This window comes from Adiantum capillus-veneris, chromosome 4 (genome assembly GCF_014529385.1).
Source record: "Adiantum capillus-veneris isolate H3 chromosome 4, ASM1452938v2, whole genome shotgun sequence".
NCBI classification, from domain to species: Eukaryota; Viridiplantae; Streptophyta; class Polypodiopsida; order Polypodiales; family Pteridaceae; genus Adiantum; species Adiantum capillus-veneris.
The window spans coordinates 11,598,560-11,623,616 of NC_140934.1; the positions used below are offsets into that span (position 1 = coordinate 11,598,560).

The window sequence follows — 25,057 nt, forward strand, 5'->3', positions numbered from 1 at the left end:
CTGTCTTTGAGCTCAACTTCCTCTTCGTTAACTGCTCCCTCGATGCCTAATCCCTCATCTCCGAAGCGTTTTCCTGTTGGTTTTTAGTACAACGGTCTATATATCTCCACCTTCGAGACTAATCTACATCACTGTGTGCGAAAAGCAGTTGCATCATACCGAGGCGGAAGACATAGGTGGGGAAGTATGCCACTTACTGTTGTGTGCTTCACTGCAGGCTTCACTATTATCATCATCGCATTTGAAACATCACCATGGAGCAAGAGAGGGGGCCTTGGAGACGTTGTAGGTGGGCTAGCCCCTGCCCTTGTGGTAAGTCTCTCACACACACACACACAGATTTCTACTAATCCGATCATGTAGACAATGGCGCATAAACACCCGTCAAGCTCTCTGTTGAAGAGGGGCTTGGGAAGGGTCGGTAACGAGAGCGCGCGCGGGGGGGGAGAGAGAGAGAGAGAGAGAGAGAGAGAGAGGCTAAATACCTGATCACGATTGTCTGCTCCTTCCCAGCCAACTACAGGTGAGAGCTCTCTCCAATGAACACCAGCTCGCCAATCGCCAATAGCAACAATGGACTCGCCAAAATAGCAACAATGGATTCTCTCTCTCTCTCTCTCTCTCTCTCCCTCCCTCCCCCCTGCTCGTCAACAGAGCTCAAATGGTCTCTCTCTCTCTCTCTCTCCATCCAGAGCGCACTCCCCACTCTCCCACTCAGTTGATGGTTGGCTTCCTCCAAGCGTTGCGACACCTCGTCCAGGTCTTGGCTGCTTCGGCTCACCACCTCGCTTTGGTCTTGCCACATGGACGCCTGAAAAAGGCCTTCCATAATATGGTAATATGGATAATTTTTTATTTTATTCTATTTAAATAAATAGGACTCATTGCTTTATTTTTTTAGTTGATGATTATGATAAATTGGGTTAACATTCCTACATTTGTTTAGTTTACAAAAATCGGAAGTGTCTTTCTTGAATGACATTAATCGCATGATTTTGATGGTGATCTTTATTTCTTGAAATTTATTGAGCTTACAATGATTCATAAAGAGCTATGTAGAATATAATGTGGACTACTCATCTCTTTGAGTTTATGCATACATATGGTTTTTTTTTTGCTTTGTAAAAGAAATCTTAATGTTGTGTTGGGCTAGGGACATTTTCATTGTTTTCAATGCATGATGTAGAGTTACTTTAAATGTTTATTTCAATTTCATTTCATATCCTGACATGTCTTGACTTTTTTTGCATTCTATTGTTTTAGAATGTTAAAGTGAAATTTCAATTGCATAATTCTAGTAAATTCTATGGATACACACACACACACACACGCATATATATTATGAGTTTTTTTAATTTCACATTTTATTTTACAGCTTCACATGGCATGACTTTTTTTACATCCTATAACTTAATTCTAATCAATATAAAGCGACCGTCGATTGAGTTTCCTTCTCACAAAGAAGAGAATCGAAAATATTAGCATAAATTTAAAATTTGTAAGATTTTTGAACTATTTTCTCACATATTTCACCAGTTTTTCTTCCCTTTATCATGGTTTGTAACCAGGTAGTCTCCATTTTCAACCGGCTCAACGCTAAGATGAGGCAATCCTTTTTTGAGCAATGATTCTATTTAAACTCAACATAATGATTTTATCACGTTCTAATTATTTTGGAAAGCCACCGTGATTCTTTCACTTGTTTTGAATTTGATGCATGCATATGCTTAAGAACAAAAGTATTTGGAGAGAAGTTATTAAATAAAACCTCTCCTCTTTTAGTTTTAAAAATATATACTTTTGCAAAGTCACTTAAAAATCGTGCAGATAATACCAGTGATGTTTACTTTGAATTGGGGTCAGCAGGTTGAGCAATGTATGCAGGTTTGAGGTCGTGAGCGGGTGCGCACAGAGAGGTGTGAGCAAGTCTGAGACGATAGGTAGCATTCATATCTGATATCCTCTGTTGAATTTCAGCCCTGAGGTGGTGGCGATAGATATGGGAGCAGAGTCGAGTTTGGGGTGGGGATTCTTGGTGCTGTGCAGCTTTACGGAGCCCGGGTGCTACTTAGTGGTGCTGTGCTACGATTCAACGAGCCTAGCGAAGGCCGTTGCAACAACACGTTTATTATCTCGTAAGATAAGCATGATTTGATATCTCATTCAATGTTTTTTTTTTCCTAGTGAATTTATTAGCACACTTATTTTCTATATGCTTGGGCGGGGGGGGGGGTCATGCTCGGCCAGTTGATACACTTTCTCTTGAAGCTTAGAGAATGTACAAGCTATGAGGCACGTCCTTTCATGAACAACTTGTCATAAAAACTAATATCTAACCAACCCAAATAATTTTCTCATATTAAACTGATCATTTAATGTGGGAGAATAAACGAGAGATGGTCCAAATGAGAGATGGTCTGTCAAAGAGCAACACTAACTAATGGAGCTTAAAAGACCTTAGGGTTAGCTTCATTAAAGACCTCAATAGTTAGTGTTAAAAGTTCTTTGACCTTGGGTAATCTAGGGCTGTGCTTGAGGTGGGAACCCGACCCAAGCTTGAGGTGCTTGTCGTGTCTGATGACTGGGATGCTTGAGATTCTTGAAGTGCTCGATGATTGAGATGCTTGAGGCGCTTGTCATGCTTGAGATCCTAGGGTTGTACTTGAGGTGGGAACCTAGCCCAAGCTTGAGGGGCTTAAGGACTGTGCTTGTGGTGAGAATTGGGCCCAAGGTTGAGGGGCTTGAGGTGTCACCAAAGTCAAAACATGTCCCTACAAGGAGGGGGTGAGCTATGCAAGAAGGGGGGGTGGTTGCTTGACCACTCTCTCTCCCAAGGGGCACTCCTTGCCCAAGAGGCAAGTAGGACACATGTCAAGCCCCTAGCTAGATTACCCTCAAGGATGTCCAAAGCCTGTTGGTTGGCCTTCTAAGGGGTCCAATGATAATTAAGTAGATTTAATTAATTGTTTTTGCATTTATCAAGTCCTCTCTCTCAAAGGGGAAAGGGGGACATTTGTCCCAGGGCTAGCATGCTTGCTCGGTATGCATCCTTCATGTGATTGGCCAGGCTTGCAGAGGTCCAATGAGCTTTAAGCTTGTGCTAGAAGAGGGGGTCGACCAAAGCAAGTAGGGGGACATGCTTGAGGGGTATACTCTCCCACACACACTCGCACACACTCTCATTGTGTGAATGCAAAGTGCAAGAGCTCCATCTCCTTCTCCAAGCAAGTAGAGAGGTTTAGAGCCTACACCAACACTCTTGGCTATGGAATGAAAATCCAACCAAGAGCCATGTTTCAATGCTTAAGCTTGCCATCTTCTCCATCTTCATTACAATGCTATTATGTATGCTAGCAAGAAGAGTGATGATAAGTGAGAAACTAATTCTTTCTCCTATGAAATGTTTCTTCTTCCTCTTCCCTACCCTCATTCCCTGCAAGCTCTCTCCACCTTCGAAGGTGTTTGAGGTCTTGGGACTGAGGCTTGGGATAGTTAAAGCTTTCCACAAAGTTTATGTTATGCTAGCTTTCTATCTTCATTGCATCACCTAGGTAACAAGGAACACAAAGATTGTATTGTAACAAGTCTCTCTTGATGTGAGAAACTATAATACAAATGCCTATTGGAGGGGGGACCGGCTCCACATAAATCCGGTCCTCAATTGTTGTCATGTTCTCTAAACTCTCTCTCTTGCAAAAGTATTGTTCATGCCAAGTTAACTAAATGCTATGTTTATGTTGCTACCATCAATTAAGTTCACCCGATATGCTCACAAAGTAAATTCACAAAAGTACTTTCTCTAATTTCGCTACTCTCAAAGTTTAATATGTCATTTCTATTATTCAACAAGTGATCGAGCCCCTCTATGGGGGGTGCTTTTCGCCTGCACGAACCCCAATGGAGTGATGTCGAATGGTCATGAAGGCACTAGGGGGGGCGCTTGATCCCTTTGATTGGTAATTTATTTTCACACTAGAGGGGAGGAAAAGGGCATCTGATTCGTATGTAAATACTACCAACCCGAGAATAAACTTGAAGCCCTCTTCCTTTGGTGTGAGTACACTGTTTGAGGATATTATGCACGATGCAATAAAGAGAAGCCAAAATAAAGCGAAAGATGGATATGTGATGTAGGTGGAGCTCAATCCCAAATGCAATGCTATAGAACCTTGTGGCTTGTTGCGCCCACTTGATTGTGCTTTATTTTATGGGCCACCGTATGAAGACCCAAGGCCCTTGGAGTGGGCGGCAGTAGCGACAAACAATAGATATGCGATTTGTTAGTTTGGGTGGTTGGAAAAGGCTTCTATGTAGCTGGTTGTGCCTCCGAGCAAACTGTGTAGGGTCTGGTTATGAGAGGAGGTGTCTGGGGAGCTTTGCACTTTGCTTATGCTATGCCTTGGACGCCCAAGTTTTGCCCAAACGAAGAGTTTATTGACTTTTGTTTGGTATGGGTTACACTCAAGGGTTTTCCTCTTTGGCTATAGGACTATGTGGATTCCAGAGCTGCCTTGTTGGACAATGAAATGGAAATGGCCTATGAACTTTGAGAGTAGCGAAATTAGGAAATTAGATGAAACATTTTTGTGAGATTACTTTGTGAGCATAGCGGGTGAACTTAATTGATGGTAGCAACATAAATGATACTTAGTTAACTTGGCATGAACAATACTTTTGCAAGAGAGAGAGTTTAGAGAACATGACAATAGTTGAGGACCGGATTCATACGGAGCCGGTCCCCCATCCAATAGGCATTTGCATTATAGTTTCTCCCATCAAGAGAGACTTGGTACAATACAATCTTTGTGTTCCTTGTGACCTAGGCGATGCAATGAAGATGGAAAGCTTCACGCATCACAAACATAACATAAAATTTGTAGAAAGCATTAACTATCCCAAGCTTTAGTACTAACGCCTCAAACACCTGCGAAGGTGGAGAGAGCTAGCGGGGAATGAGGATAGGGAAGAGGAAGAAGAAACATTCCATAGGAGAAAGAATGCTTATCATCACTCTTCTTGCTAGCATACATAATAGCATAGTAATGAAGATGAAGAAGATGGCAAGCTTAAGCATTGAAGCATGGTCTCTTGGTTGGATTTGCATTCCATAGCTAAGAGTGTGTAGGCTCTCACTTCTCACAAGCTTGGAGAAAGAGGTGGAGTTCCTCAACTTTCACCAAGTGAGAATGAATCCACAAAATGAGTGTGTGTGTGTGGTGTATATCCCCCCAGCACCCCCCTTTCTTGCTTGGGGCGAGTTGTATCTTTTACACATGTTTCAAGCTCATTGGACCCCTCTCCCCCCTAGCCAATCACATGCAACATGCATTCAAGTACGTGGGTAGTCTTTGGACAAGTGTCCTCCTTACCCCTTAGAGAGAGAGAGCTTGAAAATATCTAGATATTTGTTGGATGGAACTAGAAACTCATTGGACCCCTCTTTAGCCCAACCAATAGCATTCAAGCACACCATGTGGCTAAGCATAGGGAGAGTCTGACATGTGTCCCATGTGCCCCTTGAGAAAAGGGGTGCCCTTTGGGTGAGTGAAAGGTTAAGCCAAAGATTCTCCTAACTTTGGGACTTTCCCCCTCCTTCGTAGGGTCTTTTTTTGACTCAAGCACCTTACCCCCCATGCAGAGGAAGCTTCTCAAGCACCTTCTTCATTAAGTTTGTAGAGTCTCTTTTTTACTCAAGCACCTTACTCCCCATGCATAGAAAGCTTCTCAAGCACCTTCCTCATTAAGTTTGTAGGTGTTTTTTTTGACTCGAGCACCTTACCCCCATGCATGGGAAGCTTCTCAAGCACCTTCCTCATTAAGTATGACAAGTACCTCAAGTACCTTAGTCATCAAGCATGACAAGCACCTCAAGCACCTTAGTCATCAAGCACGACAAACACCTTAGTCATTGAGCACGCACCTTCGTCATCAAGCACGAAAGGCACCTCAAGCTTAGGTCAGGTTCCCACCTCAAGCTCAGCCCTAGCTTGCCTACAGTAACCATTGGAGGTCTTTAATGAAGCTAACCCTAAAGTCTTTTAAGCTCCATTAAATGCACATTGCTCTTTGATAGACTACCTCCTTTTGGACCCCTATTGAGATGTAACCATCTCTCCTCTCGGTACTCTATTGAGGTAAGTCTAGAAGCACTTATTGCACATTGTTCTTTGATAGACCATCTCCTTTTGGATCCCTATTGAGATGCAACCATTTCTCCTTTTGGTCCCGTGTTGAGATAGGTCTAGAAGCACATGTCTCTATTCTAACTCTTGTTCCCGTTTATTCTCCCACATTAAATGACCAGTTTAATATGAGAAAATCATTTGGTAAAGTTAGAATATTATATTTTATGACAGACAAGGTGTTGTTCGTTCCAAAATTGCAATAGATAAGATCGGACTCGGACTTAAAAGTTTGTATTTTGTGGAATATGAGCAAGCCCAACCCCAAGTATTTGGATTTGAATATGGGAAACTTTAGCGCATTCAGACAAGAGTTAGCTTTTGCCTCATTTTCGAATGCTAAGTGTCGAGGAATTGGCCATTATGCTTGGGATTGTCGCCATGTTGATACTACCAGCCAAGCGGGAGGTTAGGACAACATGGAGGCGAGTCATCAGAGAGTCGAACCTACTGTGGAGGTATCTGAGACGAAATTAAAGACTAGTGAAAAGGATGTGACTTATGAAGAGGTAGCTGAAGGGTCGAGCTGCCCATCAGCTGAGTTGCAAGAAAAACCAATTGGATCGTTTGATGAGATGGAAGATATTGAAAGCCTGTTAGATCCGACGGATGAGATGCAAGCTAAAACAAAGACGCTAGACAATTCTGTAGTAGAGGCTCAAGGTATGCCCGAGGCGGTTGCAAGTGATGCTCAGAACTTGAAGCTTGACCTCGTTAGCCATATTGTGAATGTTTCGGGTAATGCGACAAGAACTGTTAGTCTGCTCAAATGGAAAAGGAAATGGTGGCTTTAGCTGTTGTTTTGTCGCTCGACAATATCTTTCGTTGCACTGGTTTGGTGGTTAAGGGGCGTGCTGTATAGCAGGGCTATTTCCTTGCTGACAACCCCAAGCCAGTCATGGTTCTGCTTTTGCTAGTGACGCGGGTACAGGGTGGCACCCTTTATCAATTGATGTGTTTGGTAGTAGATATGGGTGAGATACATTAAGAAGTTAGGTGGTTGGATGATGCCATGGTTCGAGTGGAGCATGGCTTTCATTGTAACTTTTTTGGCTTCTTAATTAATATATACACTCACTATTGTGAGTTTGGCAAAATAAAAATAAAAAAATCGAGGAGATAACACACTAGCAATATTATATTGGATTTTAAGACGAACTCTTTGTCTGTGACCAAATCAAATGTTCAGATTAGTTTATAATTTATAGTTGCTATGTGAGTTTTGTCTAGACTCACCTATAATGGCAACTAGCATCAAATTTGACCCAATCAGAGCTATATGTGATGGATTGCAATGGGCTTGATTGTCATAATTACTAGGAATAAAGGATATCGCTAACAACAAATGGTCGAATTGTAGTGAAAACATTAACTTTTGAATGGCAAATTTAGATCCATTCTTTCGTTTTTGAAAACTATGTCTATGTAGTAGGAACTTGACTATGAAGTAGCTCCTAGTTCTTATAAATTTTGGAGAGACACCCTGTCAACTTTCCACCATATTTTTGAATGACACTCACTTAGATTGTGCACAATCTATCTTTTTGATTTTTTTCCCAACAATTTCATAATATGAGAAGATTACTTGTGTTTTGCTTTTGTTTGTAGCTCCTCAAAGGTGAGATTTTTGAACTGCATACTCGTTTCAATAAACACGCTACTCTTAAGATTAGTTCTCCGACTTCATGGATACATTTGCACTCGTGCTTCTCACAAAACGAATATTATAACAATTTCAATCTGAACGGAGTCCGCAAATGTGCTTCATAACATTTTTTATTTCATATTCAACAAAACGAATATTATAACAATTTCAATCTGAACGTAGTCCGCAAATGTGCTTCATAACATTTTTTATTTCATATTTAACACATGTGCATTTATGCAAAAAATGTCACATACTATTCTCTTATATCTTGAAAACATATATACTACTAGCACAAGGCCAACCAAGCAAGACTAGCTAGTTCCATGTCTCTTGCCGATGCAAAATCTTATGCTTCCATCTCCATTCTTCTATTTGATTTGTCATACAAGGGCCATTTGACTCATTCTCAAAGTTGAAAAATGGAGATTTCAATGCTCCCATGGTTGAAGCTACATTTTCCACATAAATTTACCGTAAAAAGCATGCTATCGTGTTAGTGTATTACAACAATATATCGGATAATTTATGAGATGTTGTAACTTCCCCCTCGGGGGGCATCCATGATTGGGTGCTCTGTAAGCTACTTGTATCTCTCTCTACTCATAAATTTACGTTCTCAAGTGTTTTAGGGTTGTTTGCTAATTAACTGCCTAATCCAGCGAGTTTAGGTGTCAAAAGTGAAGTTGGCTAAACTAAATACCCATTTTTAAGCCCCCTCCCTCCCTATGCCAATCTCCTGAGTACGATTTATACGCGTTGTTCTACCTCGTGCATGTCGTACAGACTGTTGGGCGGTTTCTGATGCACCTCATATAAAGGGATTCCTAATTTAATTTCGCGCATTAGAGAGGAGCAGCAGCAGTACGAAGAAAGTTGAAGTGCTTCTAAACAATTCTAGCCAATGCTTCTGCATCTCTGCGTTGGAGTTGCGTTACACAAAAACGATTGTCGCAGGTGCCCTTGCTGCCATCTTGGCATTGGTATTGAGAAATTAAATGTGGAGAATCTCCACATTTTGGTATCTTGATTTTGCTGGATGTTCTGCAGACAGATGTTGCCTCACCTGGATCCATAAGGGTTCTTGGAGCAGACAGTTGTTGGCGCATCACACCCACCACGCAGGTGGCTTCAAAGAGCAGAGAAAGATTTTTGGGTGTATAAGTCTGCACAGAAGGGTCTTCCCTATCCTACTCGATTGGGGTTCTGCATGCCTGAGCCAAATCATACACCGGTTTTTGCATGCCCCTGGCATTACTCTCTTCATGATTCAGCCAGATTAATGCCGGCCAGGCAAGAAAGAGGCATTAGTTTTAGATGCATGAGGTGTATGATGTTGAGATTCCAGGAATTTTATGGGCTGTTGCTCTAGTTGTGGCGGTGTCTATACTGATATACAACTATACAAAGGCTGCCGCTGCACACAGGTTAGAAATACTCAAATTGCAGAAATTGGCTGCAGATGAGATTGCACAAGCAGAGCAGGAGGAAGCAGAGGAGTTCTTGTCCATGCGATTGCGTACAAGTGGCTCTGTTTCTCAAGTTCACCCTTCAGCTCGTCTAGTTATCAATCAGTCTCTTTCTACGTCTGAAAGTGTTGAACCTTTGCAAACTGCTGCTCATAGCAGTCCTTTAGTAAAACAGGCATCTCCCCCTGATAGCCGCACATTGGCAAGTCTTGGTCTCTGCGCTGTATGCTCGACACCGACTAAAAAGCAGTGCTCCAGATGTAAAGCTGTCAAGTACTGGTCAGTTTGCTCCATAAGCTAATGACAATCACAATTAGCTTATGTTCTTTTGGATAATAATGCCAATATTTGATTTTTCCTGCTTTCTAATTAGTAAACAGGTTGAGTAGGGTGTCTACTTATCGATGTGTATAAAGAAAGTTATGGTCAATATTTTTCAGGATAGATCTCTGAGCTCAAAATAAGTCTATGTATAGCCTTTCATTAGGACAACAGAAGGATGTGGTTGGCAAGTTGATAGGGGTTGTGGGGAGTTGTGATTGATTTTAAGTAATTACAGATGTTGTATCGTGTCAAGAGTTAACCCTGCTACAGATCGAGGTTGTTTTTGAAGATCTCGTTCAGTTCCATTTTGCACTAATCTGTGGGATCTTGCTTGGCGCTCATCAAAATTCAATCAGGCAGTACAGTTATTGCCTCTCAGTTGAAAGGACATGCCATGCGTGGAAGGGTAGTTCGGACATACCTTGTTTTTGTAGGGAACCTGTGCGTAGCATCTCCTGAATACTATGGAGCTTTATTCAGTTGATCAGACCCATGTTTTAGCTGAAGGATTGATTACATTTGAAATTTGGTATGGGAAGAAGAAGCAAGGATTCTGGCCATTTAAGACTGGCCTCAGTTACAATAGCAAGTAGAGGGGTCTTAGTGAGTATGGCTGAACATTGAAGAATGCGTTTGAGCATCAGGATCAGTGCAAACTCAGCTCTCAGTGAGATTGCTACCTCTTTTTTTCTTTTGGATGCATGCACTCCTATTGCCACCGCCTGCTATGCAGCTTGTGTTCCTAGGGACACAGCCTTGGATCGCCTCACATTAGTGTCATAGATATGCAAAGCATGGCACATCGTACATTAAAGAAACAATGTGTTGTATTGAGTTGTGGGCTTGATTTCTTAGCTGTGATAAGATTAGGTACCGGACATGTGTGAAAACTGGCCAAGTCATCTTTGATTCTCCTCCAGTCTCCTTGTACTGGAGAGATCAGCGCGTCTTTTGTTTTATGTCGTGCCTTCTCCGGCTCCATCTTTTATACTTGAAAGAATACTTCTTCCAATTTGCATTTGTGCGAAGTGTCAACTAGTTTGTGTCAAAACAGGCATCATCAGTGGTACCTGTTTGTCTTATTTTGACTCTAAGAAGTTCATATTTGTTAAAGCAAGACAAATGTATGGGTTATGCAAATAGGTCAAGCTGAGGGCACAGTAAGGTCTTCCCCTATTGAGGTCTTTTGACCAGCAACACGTCTCAACTTGTGTGTCGGCACATTTACATATAGGGTACAATGTTCAATATGGTGTCATCACCAGATGGTGGTACATAAGGGTCCCATTGCATGGTTGCTGCATGGGTTGCATATGCATTCTACATCACCAGATGGTGGTACATAGGGGTCCCATTGCATGGCTGCATGGCTTGCATATGCATTCTACACTTTACTCAGCCTTTATTAGGTCTTTTTTGGCCCATTTATTGGTCGGGAGGCTTATTTATGGTGTTCATAGATTTGAATGCCTCATATGGCGCTCAAATGTGTTTATTGAGGTGGACAACAGGTGCCTAGGCATTGTTGGCTTTGCAAAAAGTGGTGTGGATGGCTGCCTACCTTGGCATGAATGCAAAACTCAACGCTCAAGGCCTCGAACCATGGCCCCCCCCCCCCCCCCCCCCCCCCCCCAAACACACACACACACACACACAAAGATGCATACCTCAATTCACGATTCTGCTCGGCTCTAGGATGATTACCATGTGAGATGAAGCACCTTCGGGGTTGGTCATTGATGAGATCCACCTCGGTGTGGTTTGCTATTGGCCACCAAGGAGTAGATTTGGGGCTGATTTGCACATCAGATGTGAGAGGAGTCAACGGCTGAATGCTAGCTGCAAAAATGCAGATATGAATCGTAAACGCAATTGCAGGCTGAAAACACAGCATATCGTGCTCCTTCTATGGGCTGTAGATGCCAAAGTGTAGCAAATGAGGGGGCGACCAATGTTAGAAGTGGCAGTGAAAGATGGACGGATATAGCTGAAAACACCGGCAACATATATAGAGCCTCTCGTATTCAATGGCGTACAACAACAACCTCTCAATGTGGAATCTCAGAGAGCTCAATGATCTTGTTGCTAAATTAGCTTTATCTGACAGAAAAATAATTCTAAGTGAATTATTGGAATTTTAAGTGAGAGGGTTTTTCTCACTGGAGACATCTAATAGAGATGCTTCTAGTGCGTCATTCAGAGTAATGATGGGAGCATTGTAAATGGGAATATCTGTAAGGTCACCAAGAACGGGTACTTCTGATGCGTCACATTGGATGGGTGACAAGGAGCATTGGAAAGAAGTATTTAATCATCCGGGAACGGACATCTTTGATGCATCATAGGATGGGTGACATAGAGCATCGCGTGTAAGGTGCAGCGGAATGAATGTTGTATTTTCTCAAGATTAGTGATCTTTATTGCTCAAGGTTCCTTTTAGTTCTTAGGGAAAGAGAGAGCTTTCCGTCTTGTAGAGTGCTGTGGTCACGAACAAAGTGAGTGGATATTGTGCGTGCAAGTGAATGAGACTGAGAGAAGGAGAGAGAAGAGATATGACACCCAAGAGGTTGTAAAACCCTCCTCCGAAGGCCCCACTCTCGTCGGCGAGAGTGGTCTAACTTGATTGCACAAAGGTGTACAATGCGTATGCAATGGACTGATGCAATGGGACTATGCCGATGATGACGACGATGATAACGACGGCGACTTAGTGGCTGAAATCTGAGATCTTCTTTGATTGAACTTGTGGACTGTCTTCGGGGCTGAAAATGACTGGTTTTCTTGCTGTGGTTATGGCTGAAATTGATGGATCTTGTCTGGGGTCATGCTGCAAATGAAAACGCTGATGTTCCTACTCTTTAGGCTGCGTTTTTGGAGATAGTTTCTTGGCTGAAAAACGCTGCCATGACTGAGTCATACAAGCTGAGAAAAACCGCCACGAAACGCTGATGTATTGTATCTGCTAAGCGGCGTTTTGATGCTGAATTGCACCTGCTGAAAACGCTGCCAAGGCTGAGGAATAACTGCTGAAAAACGCCGTGCTGGCTGCCTAGCGTTAGTGGAAAGCTAAGGGCTAAGCTGAGCCTGTCGCGGGAAAAGTGCCCAGAACGGGAGGAGGCTTATGGCGATGGCTGGCTGTAGGGAGAAAAACGCCAAGGGAGGGGTGGTGATGGCGAGGGTCTACTGCTGGGGGGAGGGGGGTTTTTACTGCTGAGAAGTTGCCTGTTGAGCGGGAAGCTTTTGCTGCCTCTTCTGCCAGAAAGTGTGAACTTGGGTTTGCTTATATATTAACTTAGCAAAATTGCCCTACCTACTTTTGTTGGAAAGTCACTTAAAAATAATAAGTGAAAATAACCAATAAATAGGAAAATAGGCTAAATGCACTGGAAAATTCCCCTAACTGATGCTAATGGATTCTGATGGGAATTCCGATGATCATGCTGTGTGCAACCGGAGGATATGCATCTATGCTAAGTGATTGGGCATGCACGGTCTACGAATAGACTCACAAAAGTGCCAGATCATTGCTAATCTAGACTTGATTGAGTGACGGGAACCCTGCTATGGTGTAGCTTGTCCACGGACACATAGGGTTGGGATGTGTCACGTGACATCCCCTCCTTTTCAAAGTGAGGTACTAGTACCAAACTGTATGGCGTCGAGGAAGATCGCCAATAGCATCCGGAATCCTGGAAGGGACTCTTCGTCGGCCCACTCTGATGTGTGGGTCGCGCGGTACTTGAACTTCATAAAGGTCTGCAACGCTTGCTTCTTTGGGCCGCGCCGAAAGCGACTCAAAAGTCCTTGCTTCAACTTCGTCTAGAGTTGTGCTTCTTCCATCTTCAAGAATCTCCATGGCTGAAAATTCCTGAAACCATCTCCAACACAAAACCATGAACATACCCATTCCATGTAAAGCGAAGGAAAAAAATATTGTCTTCTCTAAAGACTGTGTATGCAATGTAGATGAACAAATAGACGGAGTGACAACCCGTTCATCAAACACATGCAAACAATGAGGTCGAATCTTTCTTGTTTGATCAAAATCAATCAATTGTGGCAAATCACAATGGAAATGCCCATGCTTGGTGCTCATGCAATCATGTGCTCTTTCGGAAACTGTGTCATGCCAAGGAAGAGACATGGAATGTGACTTCCTGACATACAAAGTTTTCAGCTTTTCATGAATAATCCGCATATATCCGTGCTTATCCATGAGAGAAACGTGCTCAACATACAATATGTCATGCCTAGTAAAAGGGATCACATAACGATGTTGACTAAAATACAGGAAACCTTCACGAATGAAACACTCGAACAATGCGTGCGTATCAATCATGCGAACACATAATACTTCTTGTGACGGTTCTTTGGACCAAGGCTCGAGAGCCAAGATCGCTTCTTCGGGATCTATCGAATCGTCTTGGGGGGGTCTGTGGACCTCGACTCGAAAGCCAAGATCGATTCTTGGTGATTGATCGATTCTACAACGAGGTTAGCTTCGCTAGAAAAAGCATCAACTAACACATCATCCTTGTGAACAATCACATCATCTTCATGCAATTCATCATGCTTGTCTTTTTCATCCAAATCATCAATCAAATCATTATCCTTCAAATCATCATGCTTCTCATAATCATGTAAGTTCTGTGTGTTATGCTGTGGAGAAAAAGAGACCGAGAGAGTCTCCTTATCTTGAATCCTTTCAACCTTGTCCTGCATATTAGCAATGAGAGATGGAGAAGAAGCAGTGTCCACTCCATGAAAGACCGTAGGAGAATCACTTTTGGCATTGAGAGTTAAAAGTGTTAGCCTCCCAATCAACGAGAGGGTTTATTTCACGAAACCATTTCATGCTTAAAATCATATCACATCCTGAGAGAGGAAAAACAACAAATCTTCTAGTGAAGGCAGTCTGTTGAATTGCAAACAACACATCAAGGCACTCCTTCGTGATGAGAGCGTCCATACCAGGACGAAAGCCAGAGACCTCGATAGGAGATCTCGGACTAACTTCGAGGCGGGCTCTCTCAACAAGAGAAGGACTGATCACATCATGCATACTACCTGGGTCAAACAATATGACAAAACGGTGCCCCGACGTACGACCATAACATTTAATGAGAGAATCATCGATGGAAGGGTCTTGCGAAACTTTGGGCACAATCGTGTTATCATTCATTGCATTGACAGATGTAGTGGGTGCTGTGGGTTCTTTAGATTCATTCGATTAAAGCTTAGGACATGTTCGTTTTATGTGACCCTTAATGTGACAATGAAAACAACGACCTTCCTCAAAATAAGTGCTTTGTTCTTCCGAAGTGATGTATCCTCCTACAATTCCTTGTGCTACCTTTTCATATGGAGTAAGCTTAGGTTTAGCAATTGTATTAGCTTTACCCTTAGATTCATTTGAAGAATTCTTTTATGAGATACTGTTGGTAGATTGGTTAGAAGAGTTATCATTCTTACCATTCTTACCGTTCTTACCGTTCTGAGGGTTCTGAGAAGTCTGCGAGGTACTTGTGGAAGTCTTGCTCTCCTTAGGCTTTTCTTTGTTGTGCTTCATCTCGTGGGCGAGAGCAATCGCTACCGCTTTGTTGAGATCGATTGGATCGAGTACCTCGACATCATACTTGATATACTCGTCCAATCCGTAAAGAAATGCCTCCTTGCACTTCGCATCCGATTTGCGTAATTGAGTGCCAAGCTGCAAAACACGATTAGAGAAAGACATAACCGGCATACCGTTTTGCTTGAGAGCTCGCCAATCGTCCTTCAATCGTGCAAGGTATTCAGGTGGCATAAACCGCGCCTTGAGCTTGTCTTGGAAATCAGCCCAACTAAAAGAGGGGCGTGAAATCGTCGGCCGCCTCTAGGTGCGCGGCTAGTTGTGCCTCTTGCCATGCTTGGTACCAATTAATGGCATCACCGGCAAGGTACATAGCTGCCGTCAAAACTTTGCTATTGCCTGTTTTCTTAGTTGTCGCAAAATAAGCATTAAATTGATGCAACCAAGAATGAATAATAGTAGCATCCATCTTATCGTCATACTTACTGAAAGTCAACTTTTCTGTGACTGGATGGTTGGAATCCGCCTCGTGGCTTGCGCCACTTGACGAACTCCCACGATCTTTGGGTGGTTCGGTCTTCGCGGCTAGGACTTGGGCAAGCAATTCTTGAGTGCGTAGCTCTTGTCGAGCTTCATGCTCTGCCTCCAAAGCCAATCTATGAGCTTCACGCTCGGTCTCCAAAGCCAATCTATGAGCGGCATGATCGGCCTCCAATGTTGCGTTCCTTGCTGCCGCTTCTTCCTTCCTTAGTTCTTTTCTTTCTTTTCTTGCGTCGCGCTCGCGTTCTAAAGCAAGGCGCTTGTCTTCTTGTCTATTCATCATTGCCATCATCTGCTTCATCATTGCCTCCATAGGGTCTGGTGAACTTGGTGGCGTAGATGGCGAAGGGGGAGGGTTGAAGAAATCATCTCCGGGTGGGGACGAGTCTTCGTCGCCTCTCTCATGCTCATCACCTGTATGCGAAGTATCCATTCCGCTTCGGGTGACGACCATGCACTATGATCTTGGGGTCTTAAGCTCGCGAGGAACTTGGGTTCTTGAGGGTCTTGAGGTTCTTGAGGTCCCTGATTCGTGAGAATCTTGGGTTCTTGAGGTTCTTAAGTCTTGAGAGTCTTGGGTTCTTGGGGTTCTTGAGGTTTTCTTTCGCTTGCAAATCGCGTTGGAGAAGGATCTTCTCTTCACCCGAGTTCTACCCTTTTCTGCGGGTGCACCCCTTGGCGGCCTTGCGCTCACACCAAGGTTGCTTTTTCCCACCTCACGTCGATTGGCCGGCCGCTAAGTGCATGGTCCGCTCTTAATGAGTGAAAAGAGACACAAGGGGAGGCTGGACATGCCCTTCTTTCTTGGGATTCCTGTCACTCTTCAACAAAACACGATTAGGAATCGCCACGCCCAAGTAAACTTGGGTTCGTGCGATCGCAACAAGCAAAAAAACTTCTCGTGGTTCTTTCCTTGAGTAATGCACAACACTTCCAAAGCTCTGATACCAATGTAAGGTGCAACGGAATGAATGCTGTATTTTCTCAAGATTAGTGATCTTTATTGCTCAAGGTTCCTTTTAGTTCTTAGGGAAAGAGAGAGCTTTCCGTCTTGTAGAGTGCTGTGGTCACGAACAAAGTGAGTGGATATTGTGCGTGCAAGTGAATGAGATTGAGAGAAGGAGAGAAGAGATACGACACCTGAGAGGTTGTAAAACCCTCCTTCGAAGGCCCCACTCTCGTCAGCGAGAGTGGTCTAACTTGATTGCACAAAGGTGTACAATGCGTATGCAATGGACTGATGCAATGGGACTATGCCGACGACGACGACGACGATAACGACGGCAACTTAGTGGCTGAAATCTGAGATCTTCTTTGATTGAACTTGTGGACTGTCTTCAAGGCTGAAAATGACTGGTTTTCTTGCTGTGGTTATGGCTGAAATTGATGGATCTTGTCTGGGGTCATGCTGCAAATGAAAACGCTGATGTTCCTACTCTTTAGGCTGCGTTTTTGGAGATAGTTTCTTGGCTGAAAAACGCTGCCATGACTGAGTCATACAAGCTGAGAAAAACCGCCACAAAATGCTGATGTATTGTATTTGATAAGCGGCGTTTTGATGCTGAATTGCACCTGCTGAAAACGCTGCCAAGGCTGAGGAATAACTGTTGAAAAACGCCACAAAAACGCTGGATTGTGCTGGTTGCCTAGCCTTAGTGGAAAGCTAAGGGCTGGGCTGAGCCTGTCGAAGGAAAAGTGCCCAGAACGGGAGGCTTATGGCGATGGCTGGCTGTAGGGAGGAAAACGCCAAGGGAGGGGTGGTGATGGCGAGGATCTACTGCTGGGGGGGGGGGGGGGGGGGGGGGGAGGGGGGGGTTGTTTATTGCTGAGAAGTTGCCTGTTGAGCGGGAAGCTCCTGTTGCCTCTTCTACCAGAAAGTGTTTATTGCTGAGAAGTTGCCTGTTGAGCGGGAAGCTCCTGTTGCCTCTTCTGCCAGAAAGTGTGAACTTGGGTTTGCTTATATATTAAGTTAGCAAAATTGCCCTACCTACTGACACCCCAAGTCAAGATTCTACCGCGACACAGCAGAGATTCACTTCAAAACAGTCACAATTTCACAATTGAGTCGACACGGCGTGACGTAGTTCCGTTCCTAGAGATATTAGCCCCAAAGACTTGTGTCCGTATTTCTTTTTGTATGGGTAGGTGCTCACTCTCCTTTGTGTTCAGATCCTCTAAGAAGTGAGGCCTAGCCCACTTATTTATTAAAACAAGGGATGCCCACAAGCAGAGCCCCAAAATCAAAAGCTTAAAAGCTTCTAAAAATAAAGCAATAAGCCCTAATAACTGCCAATGATTTTTTAGCCAACGTAAAACCAGGAATCCGTATGGCAGGCCACGTTAGCAGCTCCGCGAATTGTGCCACAAATTCCGGGATTTCCGTATGGCAGTCTATCAGTGCTTTTTGCAGGTCCGTACTGCCACGTGTCAGTGTGTGTCCTTGGGTTTGCTGCTACGTCGCCCATTTGTGACATAGCCCCCACTTTAAAGTATTGTAATCGCCCTCAATTACGTTTGCAAAACAGACATAGGCCATAAACTGTCTTAGCAGACACTGACTGTTAGTACCGACGCACTAGGAACAACACATCTAGCACATGTACCAATCGACAGTCACATCACAGGACATCACTTGACATCACATGGAAAATCACATTTATCTTAGACCATGATCAATCGGCAATGTATTTAGCAATCGCATCTAGATCCAGTCGGGACCTCACAGATGCCCGACGATTAACTCATCCATATTGCAATCATGTATATAGAGATTTATGAGACCGAAATGTTGCAGTCATTTCGTCTATCAGTTCTTGCACTCAAACAAGTCAAGTCCAAATCAATCAGTATCATATTCATTTTCGGGAATTCCAGTTCATAAAGTCATACAGCAGAATATTATCATCTCAGCAGTATCCCTGAAACCCAAAGGGACATCAGTGACTCTATATAAAAAATCGGGGCAATCTGTTGACAAAGGAGCAGAGTGACTCCCCTCTTGTGCAAACCGGCTGCACTAGATTCGCCCATGCTGAAATCGGGGTTCTATTGGAGTAGACTATGCTAAACCGAATGCTTCAAGGTAAAGTTCCAAAATCGGAGGAGTATCTGCTAGGTTCTCCTCCTCTATCCACTTCGCATCCAATGCAGGATAGTTCTTGAATTTAACCAAGAACCGCCTAATCACTTTATCTTTAATCTTTCTATCTTTATGTGTCAGTATTTGTTCTGGAACGAGTATCTCCTCCCTTTCCTCCACTTCGGGTTGCTCATCTGGCTCCCCATCATCGAGCAGATCGCCTTTAAAGGCTTCAAGAGACTCACATGAAAAGCATTGTGAATTCTCCAAGTATCAGGCAGCTTCAATCTAAAGGAAACATCATTTATCTTTTCTTTTATCTGGAAAGGTCCATAGTATCTCATGCTAAGCTTTGGAAAAAGCTGCTCCTTTCCCTTTTTCTTTCTCAGGCGTGCCTTCTCAAAACGTAAGAGTACCCAATTGTCTTCCTTTAATTTCAAATCGTGACGGTGTCGATCTGCTACCTTCTTGTGTTGATCTGCTGCATTTGCAAGATTCTCGTGTACTGGTCGGCTTTAAAAATCTTATCTTTCGTGCTTAGGAAGGGTGGAACCTTTGTAGCACCTTCAATAATCTCAAATTGCGCCTTTCCTGCCGAAGAGTGGATCGTGTTATTGTAGGAAAATTCCATCAAAGGCAAAAACTTTTCCCATTGAGTCTTCTGATCTTCAATAAATCCAGTACAATTGAATTTGTAATCTCAGATTGCCCATTTGTCTGCGGGTGGAAAGATGACGAGAACTGCAACCGTGTGCCAATGTTCTCCCAAGTAGCCTTCCAAAACAAACTTGTGAATTGGGGATCTCTGTCAGAGACTATTGTCTCAGGCATGCCATGTAATTTGAATATTTGGGCAATGAACAATCTCGCTAAATGATCCGGCTTGATTGTTTTCTTCACTGGAATGAAACGAGCTTGCTTGCTAAATCTGTCAATAACAGTCCAGATACCATCGTGCCCACTTTGTCTTCGGGAGATAAAAAATGAAATCTATAGCAATACTTTCCTAGGGGTGGGTGGGAATGAGTAAAGGCTGTAGCAATCCTTGTGCTTTACGCCTGTCAAACTTGACCTTCTGGCATACCAAGCAACTGCGTACAAAATCGTCCACGTCCTTCTTGAGTCTCGGCCAAAAGAAGTATCGCTCCACACCTTTCAAGGTGGTGTCAATGCCGCGGTGACCCGTAAATGGTGGACAGTGGCATTTGATTAGAACCTTTTCCCTCAACGGTTGTGTAACGCACAACATCGTTTTCTTCATCAAGTAGCCATCCCGAATGGAATATCCCACTACTACCTCCCCATTCTGTATTCGACTGAATACATCTGAAAAATCTGGATCTTGGCGTACTGATCGACCATGTCCTCGAAGCTTCTATGATGAATCGTGGAAATAGCCAAGACTAACGGCTTCTGGGACAAAGCATCTGCCACCCAGTTCTTCTGTCCCTGCACATGGACAATTTGGAAGTGAAACTGTGACAAGATGTTAGCCCACCGCATCTGCTTTTCCGATAGCTGCTTCTGTGACAAGAAGTAGCGTAAACTTTGATGATCAGTGAAGATCGTAAAATCGGCTCCGAGTAGGTAATATCGCCACTGAGTAAGAGCATGGATGACCGCCAAAGCTCTTTCTCATAAATCCGTGCTGTCAATTCCGGCCTTGAAAACAATCGGCTCTCATAGGCAATGCCATGGCCCTCTTGCATTAAGACCGCACCCAGGCTACGACCAGAAGCATCACAATATACTTCCAATGACTTTTACAAATCCGGCAAAGTCAAAACTGGTCTTGTAGTCAATTTCTCTTTCAAAGTCTGAAAGGCAGTCACCTCTGTGGGTCCCCATGAGAAAGGGACTTCTTTCTATGTCAAGATATGCAAAGGGGAAGAAACTTCTGCAAACTTTCTAATGAACCGCCGGTAGTAAGAACATAAGCCCAAGAAGCTTCTAACTTCATGGACTTTCTTCAAATCAGGCCAATCACTTGTAGTCTCAATCTTGGCCGGGTCCATCTGCACTCCTGCCTGCTGTTGAGACGATGTGTCCCAAAAAGTCTCTCTCTGATAAGAAAAATTCACTCTTCTTGGCATTGATCACCAACTTGTGATCTCGCAATGCCTAAAAGGCTTGTAGGAGATGTTGTCTATGTTCTGCCTCATCCTTGGAGAAGACTATAATGTCATCAAAGACAGTGCCAACAAAAGATTTGTACTCTCAGAAAATCTTGTCCATGATTCGGTTAAAAGTCGCTGGAGCATTTGTAAGGCCAAAAGGCATCACAAAAAATTCATATAAACCGAAACTCGTCCAAAAAGCTGTCTTGTAGACATCTCCCGACGCGATTCGGATCTGATGATATGCGCTCTTCAAATCAATCCTGCTGAAACAAGAGGATCCCTGTAGTTGGTCAAGAATATCGTTGATCCTCGGAATCGGAAATCCGTTCTTGAAAGTGATTTTATTAAGAGCTCTATAATCAATGCACATTCTCCAAGATTCGTCTTTCTTTGAAACCAACAACACCGGAGAGCAGTAAGGTGAAGTACTCGGCTGGATAAGACCGGTTTCCAAGAGTCTTTCACTTGGTTCATAATCTCTTCATTCTGGGCTCGACTCACACTGTAAGGTGGCCGATTCGGGGTGTGCTTCCAGGTATTAGATCAATAGTATGATCCTCAGGACGAGCTGGTGGCAACTCGCCTGCTAGTCCCTTTGAAAAGCAATCGGCATGAGTGTGGAGAAAATCTTGGCGTTCTTTATCAAGTTCAGACATATTTGTCCTATGTTCATCATTCAACTCTTTCAAAAAGATCGAGTAAACAAACAGACTGGATTTCATTAATTTCGAAACGGTCGAAGCCGATACAATAGGGACAGACTCGCCCTTCAATTTCACATCAAGTACAATTTTTCGGCCCTTTTCATTAGTCAATGTCGCTTTCTTCGCCCAATAATCGACCACGGCGTTGTTCTTATGGTACCAAGGGACTCCCACGAGGACATCACAACCTTCCAAGGGCATTATGTAGAAGTCCTCGTGCCCCAAATACCCCTGACAATGCAACCGAAGTTTGCCAATGTGACAGGTGTAATGGCCACCTCCCGTTCGGGCGCCGCTAGAACTACCTGTGCTTGTGGTCCCATCCGATGGAGTGTAATCTCGAGCCGTGCCACCAATCAGGTGAAATGAAGTTGGCCTTGTCTCCTCCATAAAAAAAAATCAGGGCTTCTTGATCTTTTACTTTGCCCCAAGCTTGGCAAAGTTCTGTACTTTCATCAATCGTGCTTGGGTCAGTACCCATGCAATCTGGAACCAGTCCTGCTTTAATCTTGCCTTTTCGTCCACGTTCCTCAGCTGCTCTCGAACTCTCTAGCTTGTCTTCATTTTGTTCTTTCTGTGCCTTTTTAGGACACTTCACGAGACGTTCCGCATCCAAAACACTTTCCCCTCTTTGAATAGTTGGCCTCTCTCGAAGAGTGAGCCGGGGTCGTGAATCCTTGTCTTTCTTTTCTTGGGAACTCTTTCTCTTTCTACTTTCATTATTAGAAGTTTGTTAGGTTCTCTGAGTCAAGATCTCATCTGTGGGGTAAGTCAGATTTCCTGAATGTATGGCAAAACCCCGTTTCGCATGACCCATCAATTCTCGAATAGAATTTGACTTTTGTTCCAAGCAGTAGTCTCAGATCTCTGTAGGAAGTCTGCAGCAAAACCGCTCAATCTGTTCCTATACGAGACCTTCTTAAATGAAGAGGCTAGTAGAAAAGAGCTCCAAAATCTCTCGCAATACACGTCCAGAGAATCTCCCTTGGTCATCCGAAGATTATTCCAAGCAGTTCATATATTTCGTTCGTACTCTCGAGTCAGCCAGGAAGAAATAAAAAGCCTTTTGACTTTCAACCATTTAACCGGAGCTTCCTTTCTCAATAGAAGGGTGGACCACCATGTTTGAGCATTGCCCTTGAAGAAAGAGGTAGCCCTCCGAATCTTGGAGTGCTCTGAGTAATGCCCTCCAGAGAAAACTATGTCAAATTCCTGTATGAAGGCCAAAGCCCTTGGAGCATCTCGAAATCCAGAAAAAGAGTCAAACTTAATTGACTGTCCACCTTCTTTGGGTTCTCTTACTTTCTTGCTTTTATCTTCGAGGAAGTCATATTGGTTGGCTTTATAAAAATGCTTCTTCTTTGCATAAAACATGTGATCGTCGGATTCCGGACTGTCTGAGGATGAGTCCTCTGTAGAACTATCAGAAATTGGGCGAAATTTAGGCTTCTTTGCCTTTTTCTTGCCCTTTCCGAAGCTTTGCTTTTTGCTTCGCTTTTTTCCTTTTCTGTCTTCTTCGCTTCAATCAGAAGAGCTAGAAGAACTGTCAAAAGAAGAAGAAGAAGAAGAAGAAGAAGAAGAAGAATTGGGTAGTCTGTCACCAACGTGTGACTACTATCTATCCTTTTTGTTGATTTCTTTCTTATTATCTATTTACTTTCACTTTTTGGAAACACCCCTCGGGAAATCTAACTGCCCTGCATTGCATAGCTAGTGTGGAACTGTCCAGAGGGAGTCCAGGCCTGAGGGCAAGAGAGCACTAAGGTTGGACAAGGACTATGGTTAGCCGAAGTGGGGTCATTGACTAGCCAAAGTGGAATCCTTTGCTACAGAGGCTACATTTCAGTTCTAGATGTGGCCGCAGTGTACAAAGAGGGTCGGATGACCTAGATAGATACAATGGCAGCATCTCCTAAAATTTAGGGAACTACTATTTTGGGACCTGAAAATGTGTTTGCGTCATTACCTTCGGAACGACAAGGGGAACATTTTCTTACTCTGCCGTGAAGTCAACTGGGCCACCGGTTGGGAGATTTTTAGGCGGCAACCCCGAAACGGGAAAATGCTTGTAAATGTGCCAAGTGGCACCTTCTGGTGCACTTTCCTCATGCAAGAGAAGGGGGCGCTGAATTTTAAGCTGGGAGAGGCTCATTTTCAGAAATTGTCACAGGTTAAGAGCTATGGAGTGCTTGCTTTCCCTCTTATGCACAGTGTGGTGCCAGGAGTGATGCCCTGCACACTACGCACTGCCCTCTCTCTCCCCTTTGGAAGGATGTTATGCCCCACTAGTGGGCTCTTCATTTGACCAATGTACAGTTGTGTGGGTTCATGCGCGATTGCCGAGGCAAGAGCCTCTTGTACAGGTACTGGATTAGCTAGCGGCTAATCCCCCCGCAGGTACAGGTGAATTCGGAGAGGTTTCACGCCAGAAATCTTGTCCGATTCAAAGGGCAAGTAGCCCTACAGGTGCGGGAGCTCGAGGACTTGCTATGGATGCGACCGGCACGCGAAACGGAGCCCAAAACAGTAAATTACAGCCTGCTGTGTATTTTTGCAGGTTTAGGGTTTTGGCCCTAAACGGACCCTAAACGGACCCTAATACCCCCAGGAGGTTCGGGGACGCAAGGGGACCGCTGTACAGGTGATTTGGTGCATTTTCAGGGCTGAAAACAGAGAATTCAACGTGCTGCAGATTCTCCCCAGGTTTTGCAAAGTGCCCGTATGCGTCGGGAAAGTCATTTAATACGTGGGAATACTGACCGTGAAGGGTTCTAGTCCAGTTATGTTGCCGAAATCAGGCCGGAACAGTCAAAATTCAGCCAAGGTTGTGCGGGGCAGCTTATAGGGATCCACAGCGTTTATTCCCTCTTTTGAACAATAAAGAAATACCGAAAGGGGCGCCTAATTTAGGGGCCAATCTGGTGTCGGTCTACTCATACAGGTGCAATCTAGCAACCTGTATCCCTCTTCCCTTTGTTGTGTCTTGAAAGTACAGGTAAAATAGACGACTAATAATGGGTGAAAGCTAAATCAAGGTTTAAAGTAAAGTCTACCGCCCTTTTTGGATTGAACAGGCCGGTTTCATAGTCCTTCAAATCGTACACTCTTCTTCTGCTTTCTTGCCGATGCAAAAGTATCGTGCTTTTTGGCTTTATTGTTTGCGTCCAAAAGCCGGTTGATCTCTGTCTGAACCACCTCTTCTAATTCTTGCTCTGTAAACATTCTCGGAGGAGGAGGTTTCTTGAGTGCCGGTTTGATGGATGGCTCTATGGCCTTCTACCACTGGGTGTGTACTTCTTCGAAGGATTGCTGAGTCAAATTTTTGGAATTTTGGATCCTTCGCAATGTTAATCATCATCTTTGTTGCGTCGTCAACCAATTGTTGACGTTCCATCTCTTTAATCTCAACCTGAGTAGGCCGA

At 43.8% G+C, this 25,057-nt stretch overlaps 1 protein-coding gene across 2 annotated transcripts in view; it reads left to right on the forward strand.

Moving 5' to 3' along the window:
* Positions 1-8,504: 8,504 nt before the first annotated feature.
* The window catches only part of LOC147458707 (ubiquitin carboxyl-terminal hydrolase 19-like), a 68,830-nt gene continuing 52,277 nt past the window's right edge, over positions 8,505-25,057 (forward strand). Inside the window, exons 1-2 of one of the 2 annotated variants that reach the window (XM_086510149.1) lie at positions 8,505-8,784; positions 8,878-9,575. In XM_086510149.1, the coding sequence (XP_086366275.1) occupies positions 9,145-9,575 (431 nt within the window). In that variant the 5' untranslated portion in view covers positions 8,505-8,784; positions 8,878-9,144. Of the gene's footprint in view, positions 9,576-25,057 lie in introns of both variants that reach the window. The other variant, XM_086510148.1, reaches the window with a different exon arrangement.